The sequence below is a fragment of the Psammomys obesus genome, unplaced genomic scaffold (genome assembly GCF_907164565.1).
Source record: "Psammomys obesus unplaced genomic scaffold, mPsaObe1.curated_primary_1811, whole genome shotgun sequence".
NCBI classification, from domain to species: domain Eukaryota; kingdom Metazoa; phylum Chordata; class Mammalia; order Rodentia; family Muridae; genus Psammomys; species Psammomys obesus.
Genome location: NW_026596095.1, coordinates 29,509,742 through 29,533,212, shown reverse-complemented (window position 1 = coordinate 29,533,212; position 23,471 = coordinate 29,509,742). Strand labels below are relative to the sequence as shown.

At 41.0% G+C, this 23,471-nt stretch overlaps 1 protein-coding gene across 2 annotated transcripts; it reads right to left on the bottom strand.

The window, feature by feature from the left end:
* Positions 1 to 5,119: 5,119 nt before the first annotated feature.
* Positions 5,120 to 19,974, bottom strand: LOC129692077 (guanylate-binding protein 4-like). 2 transcript variants are annotated; one of them, XM_055628337.1, is made up of 11 exons: positions 19,830 to 19,899; positions 16,207 to 16,402; positions 15,465 to 15,592; positions 13,672 to 13,781; positions 13,277 to 13,473; positions 11,424 to 11,669; positions 9,940 to 10,220; positions 8,934 to 9,146; positions 7,785 to 7,887; positions 7,285 to 7,478; positions 5,120 to 7,019 (listed from the first exon to the last, which is right to left on the bottom strand). In XM_055628337.1, the coding sequence occupies exons 2-11, from the start codon at positions 16,394 to 16,396 to the stop codon at positions 6,798 to 6,800; spliced, it is 1,884 nt and encodes a 627-aa protein (XP_055484312.1). In that variant the 5' UTR covers positions 16,397 to 16,402; positions 19,830 to 19,899; the 3' UTR covers positions 5,120 to 6,797. The 2 variants fall into 2 exon arrangements, with proteins under 2 accessions (XP_055484312.1, XP_055484313.1); XM_055628338.1 differs by lacking the exon at positions 16,207 to 16,402 and having other exon boundaries at positions 19,830 to 19,974.
* Positions 19,975 to 23,471: the final 3,497 nt, after the last annotated feature.

Sequence of the window (23,471 nt, the reverse complement as noted above, 5' to 3'; positions counted from 1 at the left end):
ACTACAAGTAGAAAATTCTATTCTATGAATGCTTTCTTTCTTCTTTTTCTTCTTCTTCTTCTTTTTTTTTTTTTTTTTTTTTACAAATTCTTTAAAATATTGTATATGTCAACTGGGCATCGTAATGCATGCATATAGTTGGAAGTGGAGACAAGACCAAGAGTACAACGTCATCCTTATTAATCTTGAAGTTAGCCTGGGCTTCATGAGATTTTGTCTCAAAAATTCAAATATACAATGTGTGTGTTTGTGTGTATGTGTGTGTGGTGTGTGCATGGTATGTGTGATGTGTGTGTGTGTGTGTGTGCATAGTATGTGTGATGTGTGTGTAGTGTGTGTGTCTCTGTGTGTGTCTGTGTGCACGCACACACGTGTGCCTCTGAGTGTGGGTGCATGCATACTATGTTGCCAACACTCAGAAGACTATTTCACATATAGGATCTCTCTTTTCACTCTTTTGGGGACAAATTGTGTTTGCTATTGCATATACCAGGCTGGGTGGCCTGTGAGTTTGCGGGGATTTATCCATCTCTGTCTCCTGTCTCACCACGGGATCGATGAGATTAGAGATTTCACATGGGCTCTGGAAATCCAAATCAGTATGCCATGGTTGTGCGGCCAGAGCAGACCTAGATGCAGCTCAGAAAGTCTTCTCTGTGATACCGCAGGGCTTCGTGGGAACAACTTTTCAACATGGAGAAAACCATCCACCTGAATTAGCAAGATCGTCTTCCACCTCCATTGTCTTAACTGAGTGTTCAGACACATTAGTGCCCAACCTGAATAATAACCAAAAATAAAGAGCAGCTACCCCAGCCATACAGATATCATGCAGGTGAGATTCAAAACAGGCTATAGCCAGACTGACTCATCAGTTGATAGGGCCCCGGATGAGTCACAACAGATACAATTTTATTATTAACGACATGCATTTCATCATTAACTCTCTGTAGTGCTTGTTAGGTTGAAGTCCTTATGGAATAGATAAGAGTATTCATTTGTGCTCAGGGGTTATTTTTTGGATTTTGCTTGTTCTGGGTCTTTTGGTTAAGAAATGACTACATCTCCCAACTGGATTAACAAGACATACCATGTGACTTTCCGTGTAAGTGAATTGTGATTGGAAGGTTCTTAACCACATTTCAGATTCTCACTAGTCCTGCTGTTCCTTATTTATATTCTTCTGTGAAAAATGGAAAACTCATACACAAATTGCTCTGTTCAACTGATCACAAAAGGAATGGACACAAAGCTCACACTTGAACCTAACCCCAAACCTAGTACATACCTTCTGCAGTTAATTGTTATATAAAATAAGAAATACGCATTGTTCTCACAATCCATTAACATATCTGTATTTCATTGTAGAAGTATTACTGCAGTCAACTCTGCCTAGAAAGTTTTCTGCCTGTCTTCCAAATAGATACAGATTCCCCAAACCATACTCTCTTCTAGATGGCTAGTTCTTATTCCTCCCTTCCTCTGTTCAGGCAAGTTTCTGAGATATTGTAGAGAATTTTCCAAATGAGTCAAATCAAAGAATGTAATGCTCTCTGTCTCAGAAGATGTTTTTTTCCGTTGACAATGAAAAAATTCTGATTAAGGGGTCAACGTAAAGAATTTGCTCCCTTATCTCCTCCCAAACCAGACACTGGAGGGATTTCTCACAAACAGCTCACCTTGGAAGAAATTCCCATGAACATCACTTCCTGCAGCTTTTACCATTGACTTAAATTATGTCGGCACACCTGGAGATGGTGGCGCACACCTTTGATCCCAGCACTCAGGAAGCAGAGACAGGTAGTTTTCTGAGTTCACATCCAGTCTGGTCTACAGAGTGAGTTCCAGGACAGTCAGGGCTACACAGAGAAACCCTGTCTTGAGAAAACAAAATAAAGAAAGATACATTGTCACATGAAATAGGTAGGAACTTAATATTTGAACTGCTTGTTTCTTAGGTGCCAATACTTACATAGTACTTTAGTTGAGAAAGATGTGTCTACTTTTCAAATTTTCACTTCCTTTCTCTATGAGGTGTTCTATGTAATATGCATAATTTAAAGGAGAGTGAGAGAAAGAACATACACATCAGTAAAGAAATCCTCCTCTTAAAAATGTACATGTCAGTCAGGTGTGGTGGCGCACACCTGTAATCCCAGCACTCAGGGAGGCAGAGGAAGGCTGAATCTGTGATTTCGAGCCACACTCTTCTGCAAAGCAAGTCCAGGACAGCCAAGGCTATACAGAGAAATACTGTCTTGAAAAACAAAAAAAAACAAAAGAAAGAAAGAAAGAAAGAAAGAAAGAAAGAAAGAAAGAAAGAAAGAAAGAAAGAACATGTCTGACCACCAGGAGCCTTTACCACACAACAGCTCCACACAAGCCGATTGCTCTTTCTCCCCCACTGCACACATACTGACGTCTCTCTCCATATGAGTGGATGCAATCCTGCCCTGCTGAAATGTCCAGCTTCCCAGAGAACAGACTGTACACTGAGAAGACGGTTAAAGTCTGTGTGCATTCTGTGAACAAAGGGAGAGAGAGAGCTGAGTGGGTACGGACTAGGGAGGGGAGGTGATTCTAAGGACAGCCCACACTGTGTCAAAGTACAGTTGTGAACATGGCTTACTAATTGCTAGGCTGGTAGCATCTCTGCCCCTGAGCAGCCTCAGCTGAGCATCGCTTGCATGTCTCATCTTTGCTGATCAGCACAGGAACAGCCTGCCTTAGATTCCACCCTGTGTCTTCTTTTCCCCTGGTGAACTCAAGAGAAGTCTTCATCCTAAGTTCCAAGATCTATCTGGAAAATGGAAATGGTTTGGCCTCCTTCAATGGTTTGTCCTATCTGATTTATTTGTTGGTTATTAATCTTCATGCACAAAAGACTCTATACATGTCAAAGGCAATTTACTAGAGATTAAGAAGCTTTAGAGTTTTGACCCTAGTAACAGACCAATTAAAATATATTGGTAAAGCTATCCATTTATATTTTTTGTGTATATTATTACTGTTCAAAGGCCTTTAGAATCACTGTTTATACTGATTTTTTTTTAAGTAAAATATGAGTTTCAGGGATAGCTTAGCTGGTAAAATGCTTGCTATGCTAGCCTGAAAACTTGGACTCAACCCTTAACAATTTTTTTTGTTTGTTTGTTTTTATTTTTTTATTTTTTTTTTGTATTTTATTTTTTTCTTATCAGTTACATTTTATTAACTCTGTACCCCAGCCGTGTCCCGATCCCTCATTCCCTCCCAGTCCCTCCCTCCCTCCCTCCTCTCCACCGTGCCCCTTGCCAAGTCCACTGATAGGGGGGACCTCCTCCCCATTCATCTGATCCTGTTTTATCAGGTATCTTCAGGACTGGCTGCAAAGCTCTCCTCTGTGGAACCCTTAACAATTACAAAAACATCTGGGCACAGGGGCACATGCTGGGAATCCCACTACTGGGGAAGTGGATACAGGACTCCCTGGAACTTCCTGGCCAGACAGCATAGTTTCATCAGTAAACTCCAGGTCCCAAGAGAGACCCTTTTTCAAAAACAATGGGTGGTTCTTGAGGAATGACACCCAAGGTTGGCCTCTTTCTTACAATTTTAAAATTATTTTTGTTGTATGTGTGCTACGTGGCATATTTGAGTATGCGTGGGCACAAGTCCATGTGTGAATGCCCATGTGCATTAGTTGGCATGCGGAAATCAGAGGACAATTCGCAGAAGTCCGTCCTCTGCTCCCACCATGCGGGCCACGGCATGCATGTCATGTTATCCGGCTTTGGTGGCAGGCACTTTTATCTCCGAGCTGTCTCCCTGGCTCTAATTACGTTTTTCTTATTTCCTTACTACGAATTTACTTTCACTAAATATGAATTGTTTTTATAATTATAGAAGTACGTATTCATAACAATTGTGGGCTTTTCATTTATAAAAGCAAATAAACCACTACAAGAGACAATCCCTGGATATATAGAGGGGGTTGCTTATTTACTTGACAGGGAGATATTCAATAAACGGGATTGTATGAAAAGCTGTTGTATTGGGGTTTAGTTGGGCACAGGTGAGTTATAACAGCAGTTTAGACAGAAGAGGCTTCTTAGAGTGAGGGATTGTGCCAGCATGCAGACTTAGAGAGGACCCAAAGTTATGCTAGAGTTACTGAACTAAACAAAAGGGGGGGCATGCTTGTTCCGACAAATAAATCAAAGATAAAGCGTGATACCAATAAAAATGGGAGTTGGGCAATTTTTAACTTTATTTCCATAATAATTTGCTTCAGATATTCTACAATAAGCACTATGCAGAGAATTTCAATAGGCAGTTATGGCGCCTCTAGTGAGCGTGTTACCTGCCCTAATTTGAGAGAACCACTTTAAGAACTGGTGATTGAGCTGAACGAGCCCTGGTTTCTGAATCAGTTACTGAGCAAGTGTCACTTAGCATAATAGTGGGTGGGAATGACGGGTCAGTGGAGTGTGGATTAAGAGTTAGGTTAGGAGAAGAAACAAGACTTCGTCCTCTGAAGTGGACAGAGCACAAGGAATGATAGGTCCCATCGCTCAGGACAAGCTGCGCCTCCGTTAAGGGCCAGAACCTGCTGCTTTCTCCCCACCCCAGAGGGGAACTTGACCCAAATACCACTGTAAGGCCGCAGTTCATCTCACAGAACGCCACTGTCTCAGTCCCCATGTTGCATATGGAGGCCTCTCCCGAGACTTCAGAGTTGCCTTGTGTCCCTGCTGTAGTGAAGTTATACGTAGGTGACTCACTGTGACATGGGGCTTTTCTCTAACCATAAACTTAGTGTCAGATTCTTGGCTGTGAGAACCAAAGTTCCTTGCTATCTAAACATTGGGACTAGAAAGGTTATTCAAAGAATCTTGACATCTGCTTCTTCAGAGCAAACGGATATGAAGAAACAAGGCTGAAGTGCTAGAGAGCCATAATGGTGGTGTTCAGGGACAGTATGAAGGAATTCACAGTGGTTCAAGAGCCTAAGAGAACCCGGTCAGTTAGTCTGGGGTGAGCAACAAAAAAAATAAGAAATGCTGTCTCAAACAAGGTGGAAAGTGAAGACAGACAACAGAAGTGTCCAGCACACCCACACTCACACACTACATATATATTTAATTTTTGCCAGAATTGAACTTTATTTCATATTGACAGAAACTGTGAAAAATAGGACATTTTCCCACATTACAGCACAAAAATTCAATGGAATATTTCTTATCCCATATAAAACGTTTCGGATGGTATATATAACTGAAGTAAGTTGATGTTCTTCAAAGTAAACCAAAATAGCTAGTGACTGTTTGAAATTGTTTTAAATCCAAACGTAAGCATATCATTTCATTATTAACATCCTAGTTAGTCCATATCAAATGATCTCACTTAACACCTGTTTATAAAGATTCTTCTCACCGGTTTATTTAAATAATATTCTGGACATACTGATTATCTAAAATTAAATGGTTTGTATTTTAATGTTTGCACAGGAGACTAATTCTCAAAAACTCCTTTACCTAAGATGAACATTTCAAGTTAGTTTGTTACTTGAATAGTCTAAATTGTATAACACACATATATGTATAAAAATTTAAAAGAATCATACATTTTCTAGGAGGGAGACATCGTTTAGTCTGTATCATTGGTGTGCATTTGCCAAACATTTTAACACTGCAAACATTAGAATTCATATGACCAAGGTTCATACTCCACGGCAGTAATGCTGGAGAAGGTCTGTACAAAAACTCTTAGCGATGTCAATCAATTGGAGGTTGATCAACTGGAGTTTATCAGTGAATTGCTTGACATTCACCATTTGCTGCTGACATGAGCTGTGCATCAGCTCCATAGGCTGTGAAGGTTACGTTGGCTGGGTTTACCAATGCTTTAAGTTTTTCAGTAAGAGAACCAATATTGGGGAAACCAAAGGATCACAAACTCTATGGCACTGGAGAATAGAAATATCTCTTATCAACACCAGTGTTCTTAATATCTGAGTCTTTTCTTCAACCTCAAGGGCAGGGGGGAGGTGACTTGTTTTCTTGGTGTCCTTCAACCCCTCTGGTTCTTAAACTCTTTCTGCCTCCTCTTTCATAGCGTTCCTGAGCCCCAAGGGGAGGGAGCCCCATTTAGGGCTGAGTGTCCCCAAGTCTCTCACTCTCTGTATAATTTCTGGCTCCAGGTCTCTGTATCTGTTCCCATCTGCTGCAGGAGGAAGCTTCCCTAATGATGGCTGAGCAACGCACTGATCTATGAGGATAGCAGAATGTGACTAGGTGTCATTTTATTGCTATTTTTTAAATATAACAGTAGTACTTGGTTTTACTCTAGGTTCCCTGGGCTATCTAGTCTTGGGTTCTTGGTCCCCCAAACCGGTGTCAGGTATGGGTCTCATCCTGTGGAGTGGGCCTTAAGTCAAATCAGATATTGGCTGGCTGTCCTCAGGAGTTTTGTGCTGCAGCTACACTAGCATATTTTGCAGTCAGGACACTATTGCAGACCAAAGGGTTTTCGACCACGCTGGCGTTTATGTTTTTCCTATAGAGTATCTTCCTGTGCCAAAGATGGTAGTAAGGTGCCCACTCTTTGGGCTTCAGCTTAGTTCTCCATGTTTGATGATTTGAGGACACGTGTTGTCCTTAGCAGTGGGGCCTTGCCATCAGTTTGTGGAGAGTGACCTGTATTCTTGGTTTTTGAAATTTAATATTTAATAAATGAATTTACATAACACGAACTTCAAAAATAAGTTTCAGGAAAAAAGGAGCCAAACTTACAGTTTTATGACAAGAACTCTTTGTTTATCTCATTTGACTGCTTAAAATTTTCATCCCTAGACCAAGAAACTTACCCGTGCCGGGCAATACTGAAACTAACACATTTCCAAATCCATCCAAGATTTGTGCATGCAATAAGCTATTCTGATCCTTATTTTTTTGAATCTCTTTTTGTAGTTGGCTGATCTCTGAATCCATTGCTTCATATTTCCTTTCAAATCCCTCCTTGAGCATGTCTTCTTGGACCTATAAGAAGAAAGATATACTTAGAAAACCATGCTTACTGAAGGTCAAGGGTCTGCATTTGCGACTCAAGCAGTTAAGGACATGTATCTCTTACTCTACCAAACAGTGCTCATTATGAATTTGCCTGATTCCTGGGTTATGGGACATGACCAAAGCAACCTGGACCCTGTGACTCCTTCTGCACCACACAAGAACGAGAGATGTCAGACAAGGCCACACCTAAGCACTGTCCCTCTGATAAGGTCTGGGACCTGCCCAGCCTCACCTTCAATTTGTGTATGAGCATCTCCTCTTGCTCTCTCAGGATGTTCTTCCTTTCTGTCTCCATCTTCTCCTGCAGTTGGGCCATGTTTTCCTTGTAGGTTCTCTCTTGAGCCTCCATCACTTGCTGCATTTCCTTCTGTTTCTGCCTTAGTAGCTCCTGCTCCTTCTCAGCCACCTCCTTCTGAGCCCGCTCAGCTGTGCAACAAGGGTTTGAGAGAGGGAAGACCCCAGTCAGGACTGAGCTTTCCTTTCTTGGGCTCAGAGACGCAGCTGAACTTGAAAAATGTAAGAGAGGAGTCTGAATTTCAGTCACCACACCCCAGAGCACATTTCCAGAATGCTTCTAGAAGGTACCTGTCATGACAGCTCAGGGAGACCAGACCGCCCTCTTAATGTCAGATTAGGAGACTGTGCAACCTATATGGAAGATCTTCCTGTCCATCACTCAGCAGCTTAGCAGAAGCCTACCCATCCCTGTGCGAGCAGAGTCCTCCCATGTACCTTCCATGGCCTTCTGGCCCTCAGTGAGGGCTCTGTCTGACTGCAGGATGGAGTCCTCTATGGGAATCTGTGACTGGAGGAAGCTCTGAAGGACATGGTTTGCCTGGTGAAACAAAAAAAGGTGAAATTGTCAGGTCACAAAAACACTCTTCAGAGAGAGCTTCCCTGAGCTGTCTGCTGAGGTTTGCATGGATGCTAAGTGCGCTGAGCAGCCCCGCTTGTTCTGCTGTGGCCTGACAATGCATTAGTGTCCCAGGCATCCCGTTTTACAGCTCTTAAATGTGCACAACAGCAGTACGGAATTATTATGTTCTTCTGAGGACTGAACTGTAACTTCTAAAGGGGCGTGAACTTCCGGGTTACTGATGATATCATCATCTAGCAATAAGGTATTAAAATCTGGGCATGGTGGCTCATGTCTGTGATCATAGCACTGAGGACGTGAAGGTTGCTGGATTGCAAGTTCAGTGCCAGTGTGGCATTGTTACCTCAAGAGTCTATCTCAGAACAACATAAAAGTAAATAAAACCTAAATTAGGGAGGGTGTTGACTATGTGAACATTATTATTATTATTACTATTATTTCAACAATAATAATATTAATTGCATCATTATTTCTGCTCTCTGTTTATTCCAGAATAGTTTTTACCCTGATGTATCCAAATGACTATTTATATCTGAGACAAGATCATCAGAATCTCATGGACAAGTGTGTCTTTGATCTTCAAATCCCATCTATTAGCTCAGAAACAATTGCCTTGTATAGTCAATGGAAAAAAGTTGTTCTAGTCCAGTCAGGATTATTTATTCTAAACTCCTCTGGGGGAAAGACTGGTTTTGGTTCATTGAGAAGGAGGATGGAGAGAGATGGGGGATACGCTCACTACACCATGTGTGTACATGTGTGTGTTTGCGTATATGAAAATTTCTTAACACAGTACATGTGTAATGTAACAACAAAATATACACAGTGAGAATTTTAGATAAACAACAACAATAATCAATTCTGGAGCTAGAAAAGCTTGAAGTGCATAGATAGACATGCCTCTGCCATCACCTCACAAACAGTTCAGTTAAGTCCTAAGGAAGAAGGAGACTTCCTGTTAACCCTGAAGCCCATCTCCTTGTTGCTTATGCCTCATTCCTCACCTTAACTCCCTTCCTGGGCGCCCGCTGATAGTCCTGCTCAACCTTCTTCCTAGCTTCTAAGTAGAGGCTGTGTCCCCCGGGAACAGAGAAGGCTCCACGTGAGATGTTCTCCTTCAGGGTCTCTGAAAGCTTCTCCAGCTCAGCCTGGCAGTGACTGAGAGATGCTGCTTCATTCTGTCTCAAGAAGTCTTTCTTTTTTTCCTCTATGGTGACCTGCCAGGGGATTGCAGAGATGCCAGAAAAGGAAGCTGTGAAAACAGATCCAACTGTGATCATGGGGGAAGTAACGGACTCGGGTGTGAAAAGTACACCATGGAATAGGAAACTCTCTTCCATCCCACATCTGAGCAACTATCTATGTAACCTTGAAAATTCCCTTCCCTTCCTGTGGCCAGGCTCATTCCTTGTGAAATAATAAGATCAAATGGCAGAAACTTTGGCCCTGTCAGCAGCATGAACAGTGAAGATACCACTAACTGAGCAATGGAAGGTGATTGGCAGGGAGTTTCCTCCAGGAAGTGTATCAGTGAAAAGGCAACTCACACAGTGACTGAGACTTTATACAGGTTCATGAACCCTTCATTAATTCTTCCATGGAGAATATGGGTTTTGGAGACATAATGATAAAACTTTACATTGTACTTATAAATTACAGCCCGAGGGACTCTCTTGACTAACTTATGAGGCCCTTCAGATTGTTCAGGTGAGAATTGAACTCAGTTACATCTTGTTTCAGTGGTCTGGTATCCTGAGCAAAGCCTTCCCCCATGCTTCCCTGAAGCATGCTTATACTCTGCAAAACTGAGTTAATTCACATGGGGTTTTCACGCTATTAGATTCATTGAAAACTCCTACACATCAATGAAAAATTAATCTTTTGATCCTATAGAACACTGTCACTCACAGGAATTGAGATGAATGTCAAAGGCAGATTAATGGTAGCCATTAATCAACACTCCTAAAGGTGGGTATCTGGAATCAAAAAGAAAACACACAGACACAGTACCACCAAGTTCTTCTGGAATTGCTGGTTTTCGTCCTTGAAGGAGTGCTCCATGAAGACAGCGATGGCTTCCTTCTGGCAGGCTGCATGCACATTCAGCAGCTCCTGGAGCGTGTCCGTGGGGAGCCTCACTAGCTGGGCCATCTGCTCACTGTAGTGGTCAGCTGCCTTCTGCACAGCTATGGAGTTCTCACGCTCAGCCAGGGTTGTCACCGCATTCTCCAAACACGGCACAGTCCCGCTGTTGATGGCGTCCACATAGGTTGTCACCAGAGTCGCCAGTCCTGACCAAGGCAAAGAATGTTAAGGTTGACTATCCAGCTAGCTTTTGTTATTTTCACATGATTCATGAATCAGAAATGAAGGAGGCTACTTAGCCAATGAAAGCTTCATCTATGAGAGCAAAGGCCTATTTTGTGAGACCCAGCCTCAAATAAAAGTGATAATCTAAAAAAAAAAAAAAACTTCAGAAATTTCAAGATAATAACTAGTAACAGAGCAGTATGTGAGGGGAACAGCTCTTAGTACGGCCATCATGTAACTGTGCAAACCCATTTCACTGAAGGATGTGTATATAAGACAATAGTTAATCTGTGTGGAGGGAGTTGTGTGTGTGTTACATGTATTTGTGTGTGTGCTTGTAGAAACCAAATGTCAACCTTTGTTGCCTCAAATGCCATCCCTCATTTAATTTTATATTTTTCATTAATTTATTATCTCAGGTATTACATCCCGAACACAGTTTTCCCTCCCTCTCCCACCTTCTCCATAACCCCCACCTCCTCCATTTCCCTTCCAAAAAGGACAGGCCTCCCGGAGATATCAACCACAACATGGCATATCAATTTACAATAAGATTAGGCAACTCTCCTCAGAGTACAGCTGGACATGTCACACCAGCAGAGGCTGTTTCTGACACTTTTGCCTGCCTTTAATTTTATATCTCATCGAAACAAAGTTTCTCACTGACTGGAAGTTGGCAAGGCTGGCAGGGCAGCAAGCCTCCAGAACCTGCCTGTCTCTTCCTGGCCCCCCGTTACAGCTGTACATCACCACTCGCAACTCTACAGGTGGAATCTGGGGGTTGAACTGATGCTTGCAAGGCAAGCACTCTATTGACTGAGCCATCGCCCTAACTTAACTAGTGAATTTTTTTATCTCAAACTTACAGTGAACTTTTAGGAGCCTTGGTTTCTTCCTTACTGTAGAATTGTCTTTTCTAGCTGGGCAGAGAAGCACTTGTGTCCTTGTATATTACTTCAAACACAAGTATTCCTTCTTTCACCTTCAACTTGCTTCCTTGAGCACTGGTTATGTCTTAAGATTATTAGATTTTTAACAAAGCCCAATGAACAGAGATGATATTTAAGAGAAGCAAAATTTTCTGAGCAGTGTGTGAGTATCATATCAGATGCTAACATTTGATCAAAGTTTTAGAGCACAGTATTTCAAAATAAGAGATATCCCCTGGGGCAAAGGTGACTCACGGTTTCCATTGACAATGATTCCCTCTTTCAAGGTCTTGACCTTTGCACTGGAGAAGATGTAGGAACAGAATACTTTTGATTGCACTTGGAAATTGTGATCCAACTGGTTTTCTGGAATTTCCTCAACGTGGACCAAGAGTTCTTTTTCTTTTATAGGTCGATCAAAGACAAAACACTTTCGTTTTGGAAAAAAGTGCCTGATGCATTCCCTAGGCATGTTAGAACTTTGGACTTTGAGACTCCTGCCTGTAAAACATATATTAAAAAAATTGTTCTTTGAAACAACAGCCTTCAGGCTAGGGGCCCAGTGTTTTCATTTACAGAGAGCTTGTGATTTCAGCCATTCTTTTATCTCTATGTCTGCTGTTATCCTCACATACGACTATTCCTCATTAAAAAATCCAAGACAGTGGTTCTCAATCTGTGGGTCACAACCCCTTTGGGGGACAAATGGACCTTTTACAGGTCACCTAAGACCATTGGAAAATGCAGATATTTACATTATAATTCATAACAGTAACAAACTTACAGTCATAAAGTAGCAATAAAAGAATTTTATTGTTGGAGACTAGGAAGGTTGAAAAGCACTGATCTAAGACAAGGTTTATTTATGAGCAATGAAGTAATCATGAAGATTAATGGGACCATCCAACCATGGGATGAGGGCAACTAATCTTTGGTCTTCCCAGCACTTGGTATAGGCTCCAATGAATTAAGAATTTAACAAACTTTTACTGGATAATGGCAGAATGAAACCAAAGTGTTAGAAAAAAGTTTTCTGATTTTCCTGTATCCGTGTCAGAAATGAAACATGGGCCATAAAACAAAGTGATACAGAAAACAATTAAGATACTATTGGGGGAAAAAATGAAAGATAAGATGATATAAGGTCAGGACAGAAAAATACAAATATCAGCTTCTGGTAGACATGCACCATAACTACACTCGGAGATTCTGTGCCTTGACAATTATGATGAGTAATGTTAACTCAATGTAATGTAAAGACTGTTTCCTAAGTCAGAGTCTGTTATTCTTGACTGGAAAATACAGCAATCACATGCCACCCAGGCATTCAATGGATGTTTGTTGAAAAGAAAAAAGTGAATGAATGAATGAATGAATGAATGAATAAAATTATTGAGCAGCCTCTCTCAAGAGCTAAATATTATATATTCGACAGATATATTATGTCAAATATGATAACCATAAGGCTGTCAAGAGAAGAGGGGAATGTTATAAGAAAGGTAAAATAAAAGATTTGAGTCTTGTTGAAAGGAAATATCAATGGTTTTTCTTAGCTATTTTGATACGGTCTTTCTCTAAGAAATCTTAAGTAGCCAAGTTGCAGTGAAACACACTGTACAAAAGAATTGCAATCTGGAAGAGATCATTTCACTTCATGGGATTTTATGTGATCTGCGAACTCTCCCTGTGTGTATGTATGTACATATATACATATATATGTGCGTAGAAAGATATATATATACATGTATCAATATATATACTATATTATGTATTTAATGTTTAAGTTTTATATATTTGTATGTATTTAGGGTAAGGATAAATATTGTTAGGGATATATATATATATATATGTGTATATATATATATATATATATATACACACACACAGAGAACAGAAATACAAAGCGCAATGTGTGGTGTGTGGATATTATAGAACATACACAGCTAAAGGTTTTCCAGAGTAATAACCATGGAAAACTTTCACCAATTGCATTTCAGCTATCATTATTTATTGTTGGCTTAGAGCTCATGTCAGTGTCAAATCAACATTTCTGCCAAGTACTGAACGAAACAGCTAGAGCCATTTCTACCCACGCTAAGCCTTGATACCTGGGATGAGCTTCAGGGCATTCTCCAGGTACTCATCTTCTGTGATGACGCGTCCATCTAACTTCAGCTCTAGAACGAAATCTCGAACAGCCCAGATGAAGTCTGGAAAGAAACTCACAAACCTATCAGAGTCATCCATTTCTTCAGACCTAGCTGTGGATTTTGCCCTGATCAGCTCTGTCAGTTCAGTTACATAGCTGGGACCTTAGCTAAGGAAAAAAAGGCACCATTCCACCTTCTCAGATTTATCTTACAAACCAATTTTACAAGCCCTCTCTTTTGTCCCTCATTCCATTTTCCCTAAATCCTAAGAACTGAATAACATAAGCAATAACTCCCAGATGCCACCTCTCCTAAACCAATGCAAACATGGCATCTGGCCCCTGGGAGGATACTGCAGCTGCTCCAGGGCCTGGTGGTTGATGGTGCTCATGCTGTTGTAGACCAAGGTGCTGCTTAGAAGCACGGCCAGGGCGAAGATCCATGAGTCATTCTTAGGGTCACCCTGGAAGACACATGAAAGCAAGGGACTTCAGACTCTAACCTCCATTCTTTCATTCATTTGTTTATTTGCTGCGTAAGCAGAAACACAGCAGAATAATAAGATGAAGAATAACAAATTTATATTTCCTTTTCAGCATTGAAACTGACCCTTACCAGTTTCCATAGCCAAAATCAATGACACTGTCCGAAGATGAAAAATGCTTGCTATAGTGCCTAAACACAATGAATGCACAATGTTAATACACCATTTCCTTAATAGGTTACTGAGTATGTCATGTTAGAGGCAGGAATGTTTACTTAAATTCAACTACTCTTCACAGAACATCTACAAAATATCAGGTACTATGCTGAGCTGCGTGAAAGTAAATTTTCATATAGCAATATGGAAGGGCAGAAAGTCCCGTAAATATAGAAATAAAACCATGATGATCAATGTGCCAAAAGTAGGATGAAATGGTAATAATGAAGAAAATGATTAATTTTAATAAGTGTCCAAAGGGTTTTGTAACTTTAGAGCAATGTGGCTGTGTAACTGGGATATGATGGTGATGGTAGAAAAACAGTTTCTTTCTAAATAATTGCTGGTAAGTATAATTACAGATTTAAATACATTCCACATGAGGGAAGATCACTAATCAGTAAATAAAAATTATTATAAAGTACAGATCTTATAAATGCATTGCACACCGATTTTGTTTGACTGAAGCAGTTGCTATGTGTAAGGACTTGGAAGTTGGGGCAGGACATAAGATGTGACGCTGTGAAAGCCAGGCAAACAGAGTTAGATGCTGCCCAATCCCAGACACTTCCGAGTCAGTGGGTCATACCTGATCATCAGGGTATGCTGTGGTGTCTCCCTTATTCGTGTGTAATATAGATTCTGTGCTCACTAGATATGAAGTAGCAGGCAGCAAATCTTTTATATTCTGAAGACATATTTTTTTCAAATCCCTATCTTGATATCCCTAAAAAAATTGCTGAATTCAGATGAATAGAAGCAAAGCTTAGGTCAGACAGCCACTGGCTTCTATGAGAATCCATCTTGGCTTAATACACAGTTGGTTACTGGAAATTTTATACCCCATAATAAAATGTTTAGCCCTAAGGCTGCTGCTACTACCTAGAGTTACATCAAATGATCAGTGACCTCAAAGGTGACAACTTGCCTCGAGGAGGCATTATCCAATGAAATTAACTCGATTGTCTATTTCTGTGAACCCACAGCACCTTGCACACGGATCTCACAGAATATGTCTGCTTATTCCTGGATTTAAGCTATGTGCCTGTGCCTTGCACTGCAGTACCTGAAGTATATAATAGAAACCCTGACACCCAGCTCCTCAATAAATATTTACTTAACTGTATTATTCACAGGAATGAAATACTATCATTCATGACAACAAAGTATCAAAGAAGCACCTTCACTAAGGGAAGCAGCTTACCTTCTTTATCAATAACTTGGTTGCAATCCTTGCAACCAGCACAGAAGGTGGACTAAAGCAGCAATCAAATGGTATGCAAAGAATCAAGACCAGAGTGGACTTGGGGAGGGGCATGCATGCAGAAGGGGGGGAGGGTGGGACCGGGAGGGGAGGAGGGAGGGGCTTATGGGGAGATACAGAATGAATAAAGTCTAATTAGTAAAAGTTAAAAAAAAAAAAAAAAGAATCAAGACCAGGCTTACCTTTTCCACATCACCTAACCCTTCCGTGTCCAGAAGCACGAGTGTGTATTCTGGCTTGCTGGGGTGAGGAACACACCACATCCAGATGCCCTTAGTTTCAGACCTCACTGTGGTACCCAGATTGAAGCCTGTACGAGAGGATAAGAAAGCACCATGGATGTATATTAATCCTTAGAATATAGGAAGCAGAAGTTCCACCCATAATGGTGCTCAGCTGATTCAGGTACAAGACATTAGGAGGAAAAAGTAGTTGCATGGTCTACATATAAAGAGGAAAGTAGTGGGACCAAGGCAGAGTGTCTAAAGATCAATAAGAAGAAAGCAGAATGACCTGCTTTTTTTTTTTAAAGAGTTGAGTGTGCATTTTACAAAGTAAGACATGAGATGCAAATGGCAAGATGTAAAGAGCTCTTCCACCTTGTCGATGAGCCACTGGTACACAACCTAGCTCACCACATTAGCAAAAATTAAAACCAGGTGAGATTTTGGCAACAAAGTACAGAATTCTCTGTTGCTATGAATAAACATATGAACTACACATAAAGTTTAAAAAGAAATATAATGTCATCAGGAAACATTAAGCATGCAAATGTCCTGCAGTCTTGAGATTCACTTCTGGTTATATTATACAAAGAGAAGTGATGTGACAGAAATAGATATGAGCAACAGAGAATGATCAGTTTGCATTGTCAGTGAGTCTAAGTAAATGGCCTCTATCCTTCTGTGTGAGGACAAGACTCACCATGGTTCTGTCCTGCCAAGCGGTTCATCAGGTAAGACTTCCCCGTACGGTACAGTCCTACAATGGCCACCACCACCACAGGCTGAGTAACCTTCTCAAGAATGTTTATTGCTTTGGGGTTCACCCTCAGCTCTTCATTCTCATTTTCTACTAGACAGATGGGAGCCTCCATGCTGGCACCAGATGCCATGGTCACCTGCAAACCCCAAAAAGCCTTCTTAGTAGAATATGAGCTCTCCAAGCCACCTCCAGGTAAGACCGGCATTTGTACAATGTGTGCATCTACTTAGGCTTGCTCTTTTCCCCCTTTGTTGTTGTTGAGTTCAGATGACAACGTTTCAGGAATCGCTCTGAAATAATCACTCCCAAATCGATGAGAATGGAAGAGAGGAGATGTATTCACCAATGGACAAAGCCAGGATAGCTTCTGAAGCCTTCTGCACAGAGTCCAGTTTCCATTCTCATTTTATACTCTAAGACCACAAGGTGTGGCAAACAGGCAAGCAAGGGGGATTGTTTTTCAGAAGCATGCATGGCAGTTAGCTTTTTGCTTTACAAAGATATACGATACATTTGACAGGATTAAGCTTTCTTGGTCAGGTTAAGGGCAATGACCCATTGTGTCTTAGCTATTTCTCCAGGTCGTTCTGTATTGGGATACGAAGTAAAGTCATGCTTGACAACCAGCTGAGCCAAGTGCAGTGCTTTAAGTAAATTGAATAGCTGATAGTTTCCACCTTATTCTGTTTCAACGAGGTCTCACGTAGCCCAGGCTAGCATCAAATATCCTGTATAGGCAGAATGGCTTTGAACACCCAACCTTTCTGCCACCTGCCACAAACTCTCCTGGTCTACTAAGGTTACCTGCATGGATCACCATACCTGGCTTTGTAATTGTGATTTTTTTTCCCTGAGGGTGAGGGCTTTGTTACATTTTAAGTGTTTGTTTGTTTGTTTGTTTGTTTGTTTTTCAGGTAGGATCCCACCAAGTCCAAATGGCCTCTAATTTTTGTAAAAATCTTTATTTATTTTTATTTTATTTCTTTTTGTAGCAGAGACTGGTCTTGAACTACTGGTTCTGCTGTTTCCACTGCCTGAGTGCCAGGATCATAGATGGGTATCACCATGCCGGATTTTTATGCTGCTGAGGATTGAAGCCAGAACTTCACAAATGCTAGCCAAGTTCTCTACCAGCTGAGACCAGCCTCAGAACCTTCAGCTTATTCTCTGTACTATGATAAATGGCAAGTATGTAGTTGGCTTATTTTTCTGAAAATACACCCTAATGAATAAACACTTCTGTAGGCAAAGTTCTGACTGTGGCAATGAACCTGTTAAAAACCCTGTGTATTCACATGGTCTATACTCACCTATAAGTGGATATTGGAAATATAATATAAGATAAACATACTCAAATCTGTATACCTAAAGAACCTAAGCAAGAAGGAAGACCCTGGGTAGGATGATCAATCCTCATTTAGAAAGGCAAACTGGGTAGACATCAGAAGATGGAGAAAAGAGGGAACAGGACAGGAGCATACCACAAAGGGCCTTTCAAAGACTCTACCCAGTAGGGTATCAAAGCAGATGCTGAGACTCATAGCCAGACTTTGGGCAGAGTGCAGGTAATCTTATGAAAGAAGGGAAAGATAGAAAGACCTGGAGGGGACTAGAGCTCCACAGGGAGAGCAACAGAACCAAAAAATCTGGGCACAAGGGTCTTTTCTGAGACTGATACTCCAACCAAGGACCATTCATGGAGATAACCTAGAACCCCTGCACAGATGTAGCCCATGGCAGCTCAGTGTCCAAGTGGGTACCCTAGTAAAGGGAACAGGAGCTGTCTCTGACCTGAACTCAGTGGCTGGCTCTTTGATCACCTCCCCCTGAGCGGGGCGGGGGGGGGGGGAAGGAGGGCAGCCTTAACAGGCCACAGAGGGAGACAATGCAGATAGTGCTGATGAGACCTGATAGGCTAGAGTCAGATGAAAGGGTAGGAAGACCTCCCCTATCAGTGTACTGGGGGAGAGGCATGGGAGAAGAAGAGGGAGGAAGGGAAGAAGGGAGGGAGGCAGAACTGGGAGGAGTCCAGGGAGGGTGCTACAGCTGGGATACAAAGTGAATAAATTGTAATAAATAAAAAAATTAAAGAAAACCTTGTGTATTAAAGACTATTGCCTTTTCTTTTCACGTGCTTTGGAGCCATGCATATGTGCTGAATGAATGTTCAGGGAGTCTATAAGTTACTCAGTGGACCAGGGAATAAGCACCAATCTGCCTTTCTCCCTTTTACAGATCCTACTACCAAAACCTCTCTGTCTGAATCAACTTCCCCAATTCAGGATTTCTAAACTGATCAATTTTTAATTGGGAAGTATCAGTTATTCTCAACTGATTAGTGACGTGGCATTATGGTATTATGGTACTCTTATTGGGTGCTGATCTTCTTGTGTCATCTTAAAAGCGATGAGGTGTTTGTTCACTTAACATCAATTTAGAATAGGTGTCGAATGGGAAACCCTAGTTCACTTTAAATTCCGTGAAAGACATTACCTTAATGACCAGTTCTATCTCTATTAGGAAAATATTGATAAGCATGTCACTTTTTTTCTCCCTGTTCGCATGAAGGACTGAGTTATTATCCCGACTAGGAAGCTTCTAATGTACATTAAATAAGTAGAACTACATAGCTCGAATTGGGTCATCTAAAAAAGCCATGGTTTCCAAAGGTAGTCCAAGTCACAAAGAAGACAGATAAAACTGCCTAGACACTAGGTTTTTCAAAAGTCCCCAAACCTGTCTGAAACCGTTTTTGGATGGACAACGTACTTTGAAACGGTTTGCAAATATATCAAGGGGCTCAGGTTTTACTCCTGTTTATAACCTCTGATTAGTAAGTGCGCCTGAGTCCTGCGCTGCAGGGAGCGAGCGTGCAGCTGATACCACTGAGATGCGCTAGAGGGCGAAAGGTATTCAGTCTTTCCGACTGTTTTTTCAACTCCAGACTGAGCACAGGGCGGAGCACCTAAGCTCTGTGGTGGGTGAGGAAAAAGCGCTGCCTGGAGCCTGGAGTTAGGTCCGTCTGAACTAGAAAGGAGTTGCTCCCCCTTACAGTGGAAAAGGTGCGCAGAATAGCGCAGATCCGGGCTGATCTCCCCGTTGGAAAGCAGCATCCCCTTGCCTGGCCAAAGCCCCAGAGTCGCCAGGCCTCCCGCAGCACTGAACAACTCTGTCCACAAGCCGTGGGACCACCGAGCCATCTCTGGTCACCGTAGCCCACCCGCCAGTGTCACGCTGCCTACCCCAGCGTGGAGTTTGCGCCCTGGATCCTTGGGACCTCCCTGAAACTCCCTGCCAGCGTTTTGATCACCTCCCCCTGGTGGGACTACCTTGCAAGGCCAGGGGAGAAGGCGCGCTCAGTCCTGATGTGAATTTGTTGAGCTGGGGTGGACGGGAAGGGGAGCTCCTCTTTTCTGAGGAGTAGGGGAGGGGGGAGAGGGGAAGGGCGGGCGGGACTGCAAGACGAGGAGGGATGGGGGTACAACCAGGATGTAAAGCAAATCAAACAAATAACCAACCAAACAAAGATGTGTACATGAGGTACCGAGTCTCTGGCAACTCACCTGCCTCCGCAAATGATTCTCTGCACCTTGGCTCAGCGCGCTTAGACTTGCTGCTGCTCCTGATTCCTCCTGAAAGTTCTGCTCTTAAAGACTCAGAATCAAACCGGAGGTTGCATATCTGTTGTGGGAGATAGAGAACTGAAAATGAAACTACATTGGCTTATGCTTACTTTCTGAGCAGTAAAACCGTTATTTGTGGGAGTCAAGAGGAAAGCCGGTAGCCTGTCTTGCCTGAATCTCCAAATTGGGCAACAACAGAGTATTGCAACAGGAATACGGCCCCTCTGGCCACCGTGGGCAATTAACTTATTCCGAAAAGTTGATGCAAACGAAAAGTTTTTAACTTAAATATTTTCAACCCGTACATGATATTAATACTGCACACATTAACAATCCCCATGACACACATGGAATTGTGTTATTGACTCTGCCAATTGTTTACTGTCTGCTTTATTTACCCAACCATTGCGGGGTGTCTGCCATTGCGTATTTGTTAAATACTTGTTGAGTGGTTGGCTAATAAAGCATTTTAAAATCTCAGAAGTATATCTGATTATTTTTGCAGTGTCAGGAATGACGAGGATACTCCAAGGAACAAAATGTGATGAATAAGGACACTATTTTGAAATAAAAAATGTCAGGAGGAAAACAAAAGTTCTTTGAGGTCAATATAGAAGTAATATCCAAATATAAGCAGCAACTGTCATAAAAGTCTTTGCACACTCTAAATTAACCTCATACACTTGGAGTTTTTTTCACTTCTTCATAGTGCATATATCGTATTAGTCGTAAGGCTACAATATGTCTCTGTGATATATATATATATATATATATATATATATATATATATATATATATATCCTACTTTCAAGTACACATTTTTCACAGAATGGAAAATGAGTGAAGAAATGAAGCAGATATCTCCTCTAGGTGCCATTAGTTATATGTGTTTGTAAACAATACATTAGTTTTATAATATTAAAATAACACATTACATAGGCTGTAGAATGAAGAAGATTATCTTGTGAAGAAATAAAAAGAGGGATTTGATGATTTTACTGAAGAGCTGTATCTATAATTTTTTTTCTGGATCATTTGCTGTCTGAATTCAATTTGTGTGAAGTATGAGACAGTTCATCCAGTAGCAAAACATATTGCATGAAATAATTTAAGTGTCACAAAATAATTTGATTTCATTGTGATTTTGTATTTACAGCAACTTTCAGTCTGATGAACTATGTATGTTTACTAGGAAAGACCAGTCAAAACACACCACAAGGAGCATGACTGTGTAAGTCTTGGGAAATTATGACATTAAAAGTACTCAGCACATTTTCATTTCAGTACTAATTGTATTATCATGACTTGGTCTACTATTGAGGCATAAATTTCCTTGATAATTTAACATTCCAGCCACTGGTGTCTTTTAAATAATAACCCACAGGAACCAAACAGCAATCCCCAGTATCATGAACCTCAATCCCTCTTAGAACTTTATGTCAATGAAAACTGATTGGGCTTAGAAGATCCTGCCTTCTTCTGAGCCTTTCTCTGCCCAGGTCTTGCTTTGATTCTTGGGACCAGCTTCAAACTCTTCTCTGGGATGTCATGGACCATTTGTCTGTTGCCAGCTACAGAATAGAGTCCTGATTAGATCAAACAAGATCAGAAAGAAACATGCTGACCAAACTTAAAACCACATTTATGGCATTTCTCCTTCACTCAGAAAATCAAGTCACAAAGAAGAAGAAAGTCTCAGCTGCCATTACAAAGCTCAATGAAACGTGGTGGTTTCGTCTTTGGAAGGAGTTTGCAGCTGCTCCAGGACCTGGAGGTTGGTGGTGCTCATGCTGTTGTAGATAAACTATTGTTCAAAAGTACAGCAAGGGCAAAGATCCATGAATCATCCTCAGGGTCACCCTAGAAGGCACGTGAGGGCAAGGGGCAAAGTACACACTTCATTTCTTCTACATTTATTAACTATTTGAATTGGGCTTTCTGTAGTTCTATAACAGACAAATCACAAAAGTTTGAAGACCACCAAAAACTTTGAATCTAATTCTGGATAGTAACACCAATCCTTTCAGAACCTCAGTTTTGCTGTTTTGTATATAGAGAAGAAAACGGTATTTGTCAGTATGACCGAAATGTTTAGTACCACCCGTTAAAGCAAAACAGCTAAAGAATTAAAAACTGTTTCAATAGCAAAATTGTATTTACTGTGATTATATCGGGGGCTTACATGCTACTCAACTAAAACCAACAAACTGTCAGTGCCCATTTATAAAAAGCCATATTATTCATGTGTATTCTTTCTACACATGAATATTTTCATAGGTCAAGAAGATGACTATTTTCAGAGACAGACAAACATATAAACATAAATGCAAATAATATAATCATCTCTACCAGGATTACAAGAGCATATAATTATAGGAAGTAAAATGAATAATTTGGATAGGGGAAAGAGTGTCATGACACTTGAGAGCTGAAAAGACCGTGGACGGTTAAGGCTGAGGCTGTAAATTTGATGGTACAATCCAAAGCCGTCATTGCTGGGAAGAACAAAGCTTGGTACTCCTGCTTGGAATCCAGCAGTGTACAAAACGGATATTAATTCATATTCACACACACATATATACATATTACTGAGTCCATTTAACATTGCATATATATATATATATATATATATATATATATATATATATATATATATATATGTGTGTGTGTGTGTGTGTGTGTGTGTGTGTGTGTGTGTGTGTGTGCCCATTTGAGGTTGGGCTACTATGTGATCTTTTTTCTGTGCAAGAAACTGATTCTCCTTCAAAGCAGTCATTGACTTTCTGAAACTCTTCATTTAGGAATGGAATCATGTGACACTACCCCTGTCCATGTTAGCATTGTATCTGACGTTGCCATTGTACCAGTTTTGTTCAGTCAACCAAATTGTTGAGGTTTCTTGGGTGCATTTTTCCTGTTCCATCTAGGGCACACTGTCTGGCAGCAGGAGTCCTGCCCTCTTTGTGTTACAATCTTTCTGCCATAATTCATGTTTTATTTTCTGAGCCTTAGGTATTGGGGTACATTGTGTGAAGGTGTGTCTCTGTATATTCAATTTTTAATTCCGTACCAGCAGAGCATTAAATGATGGCAGGATTTTGGTGTTGTTATTAGTATGGCCCACAACCAGTCTCATATTGTGTAAATATTTGTTCTTCTTCACTAATCTAGAATCAGTATGATTGGCTGTAATAAAGATCTGATGGCCAGTATCCAGTAGAAGTGGAGGGAGGAACATCAGATGGAGAGTAGAGAAAGAGAAAGAGAGAGACTGAGAAAAGAAATGAGATGTGGGAGATTTGCCAGTGGACACAGAGGTGAATGAATAGACCATAGCAGAGCAGAGAGGAAGAGCTAGCTATGTGGCAGGGTGTAAGGCCAGGATTAGCTGGATTAAGCTAGATAGCTACCTAGGAGACTGCCCTAGCAAAATGGGCCTAAGCTTTAAAATATTAAAAGGCCTCTGCATCATTATTTATATCAAAGGCAGATCCAAAAACATCCCACTATACTTAATTGTATGTGTTGTATTGCATATGTACATTTCTGAGCTCTAAGGGAAGGAATATATGAGTTTACAAA

Coding starts and splice junctions, on each gene's coding strand:
- LOC129692077 (XM_055628337.1), bottom strand. CDS start 16,396: ATGGCATCTGGTGCCAGCATGGAGGCTCCCATCTGTCTAGTAGAAAAT. Junction 13,474..13,671: donor CAGGCCCTGGAGCAGCTGCA/GTATCCTCCCAG, acceptor CTAAGGTCCCAG/CTATGTAACTGAACTGACAG. Junction 7,479..7,784: donor GGGCCAGAAGGCCATGGAAG/GTACATGGGAGG, acceptor CTTGTTGCACAG/CTGAGCGGGCTCAGAAGGAG.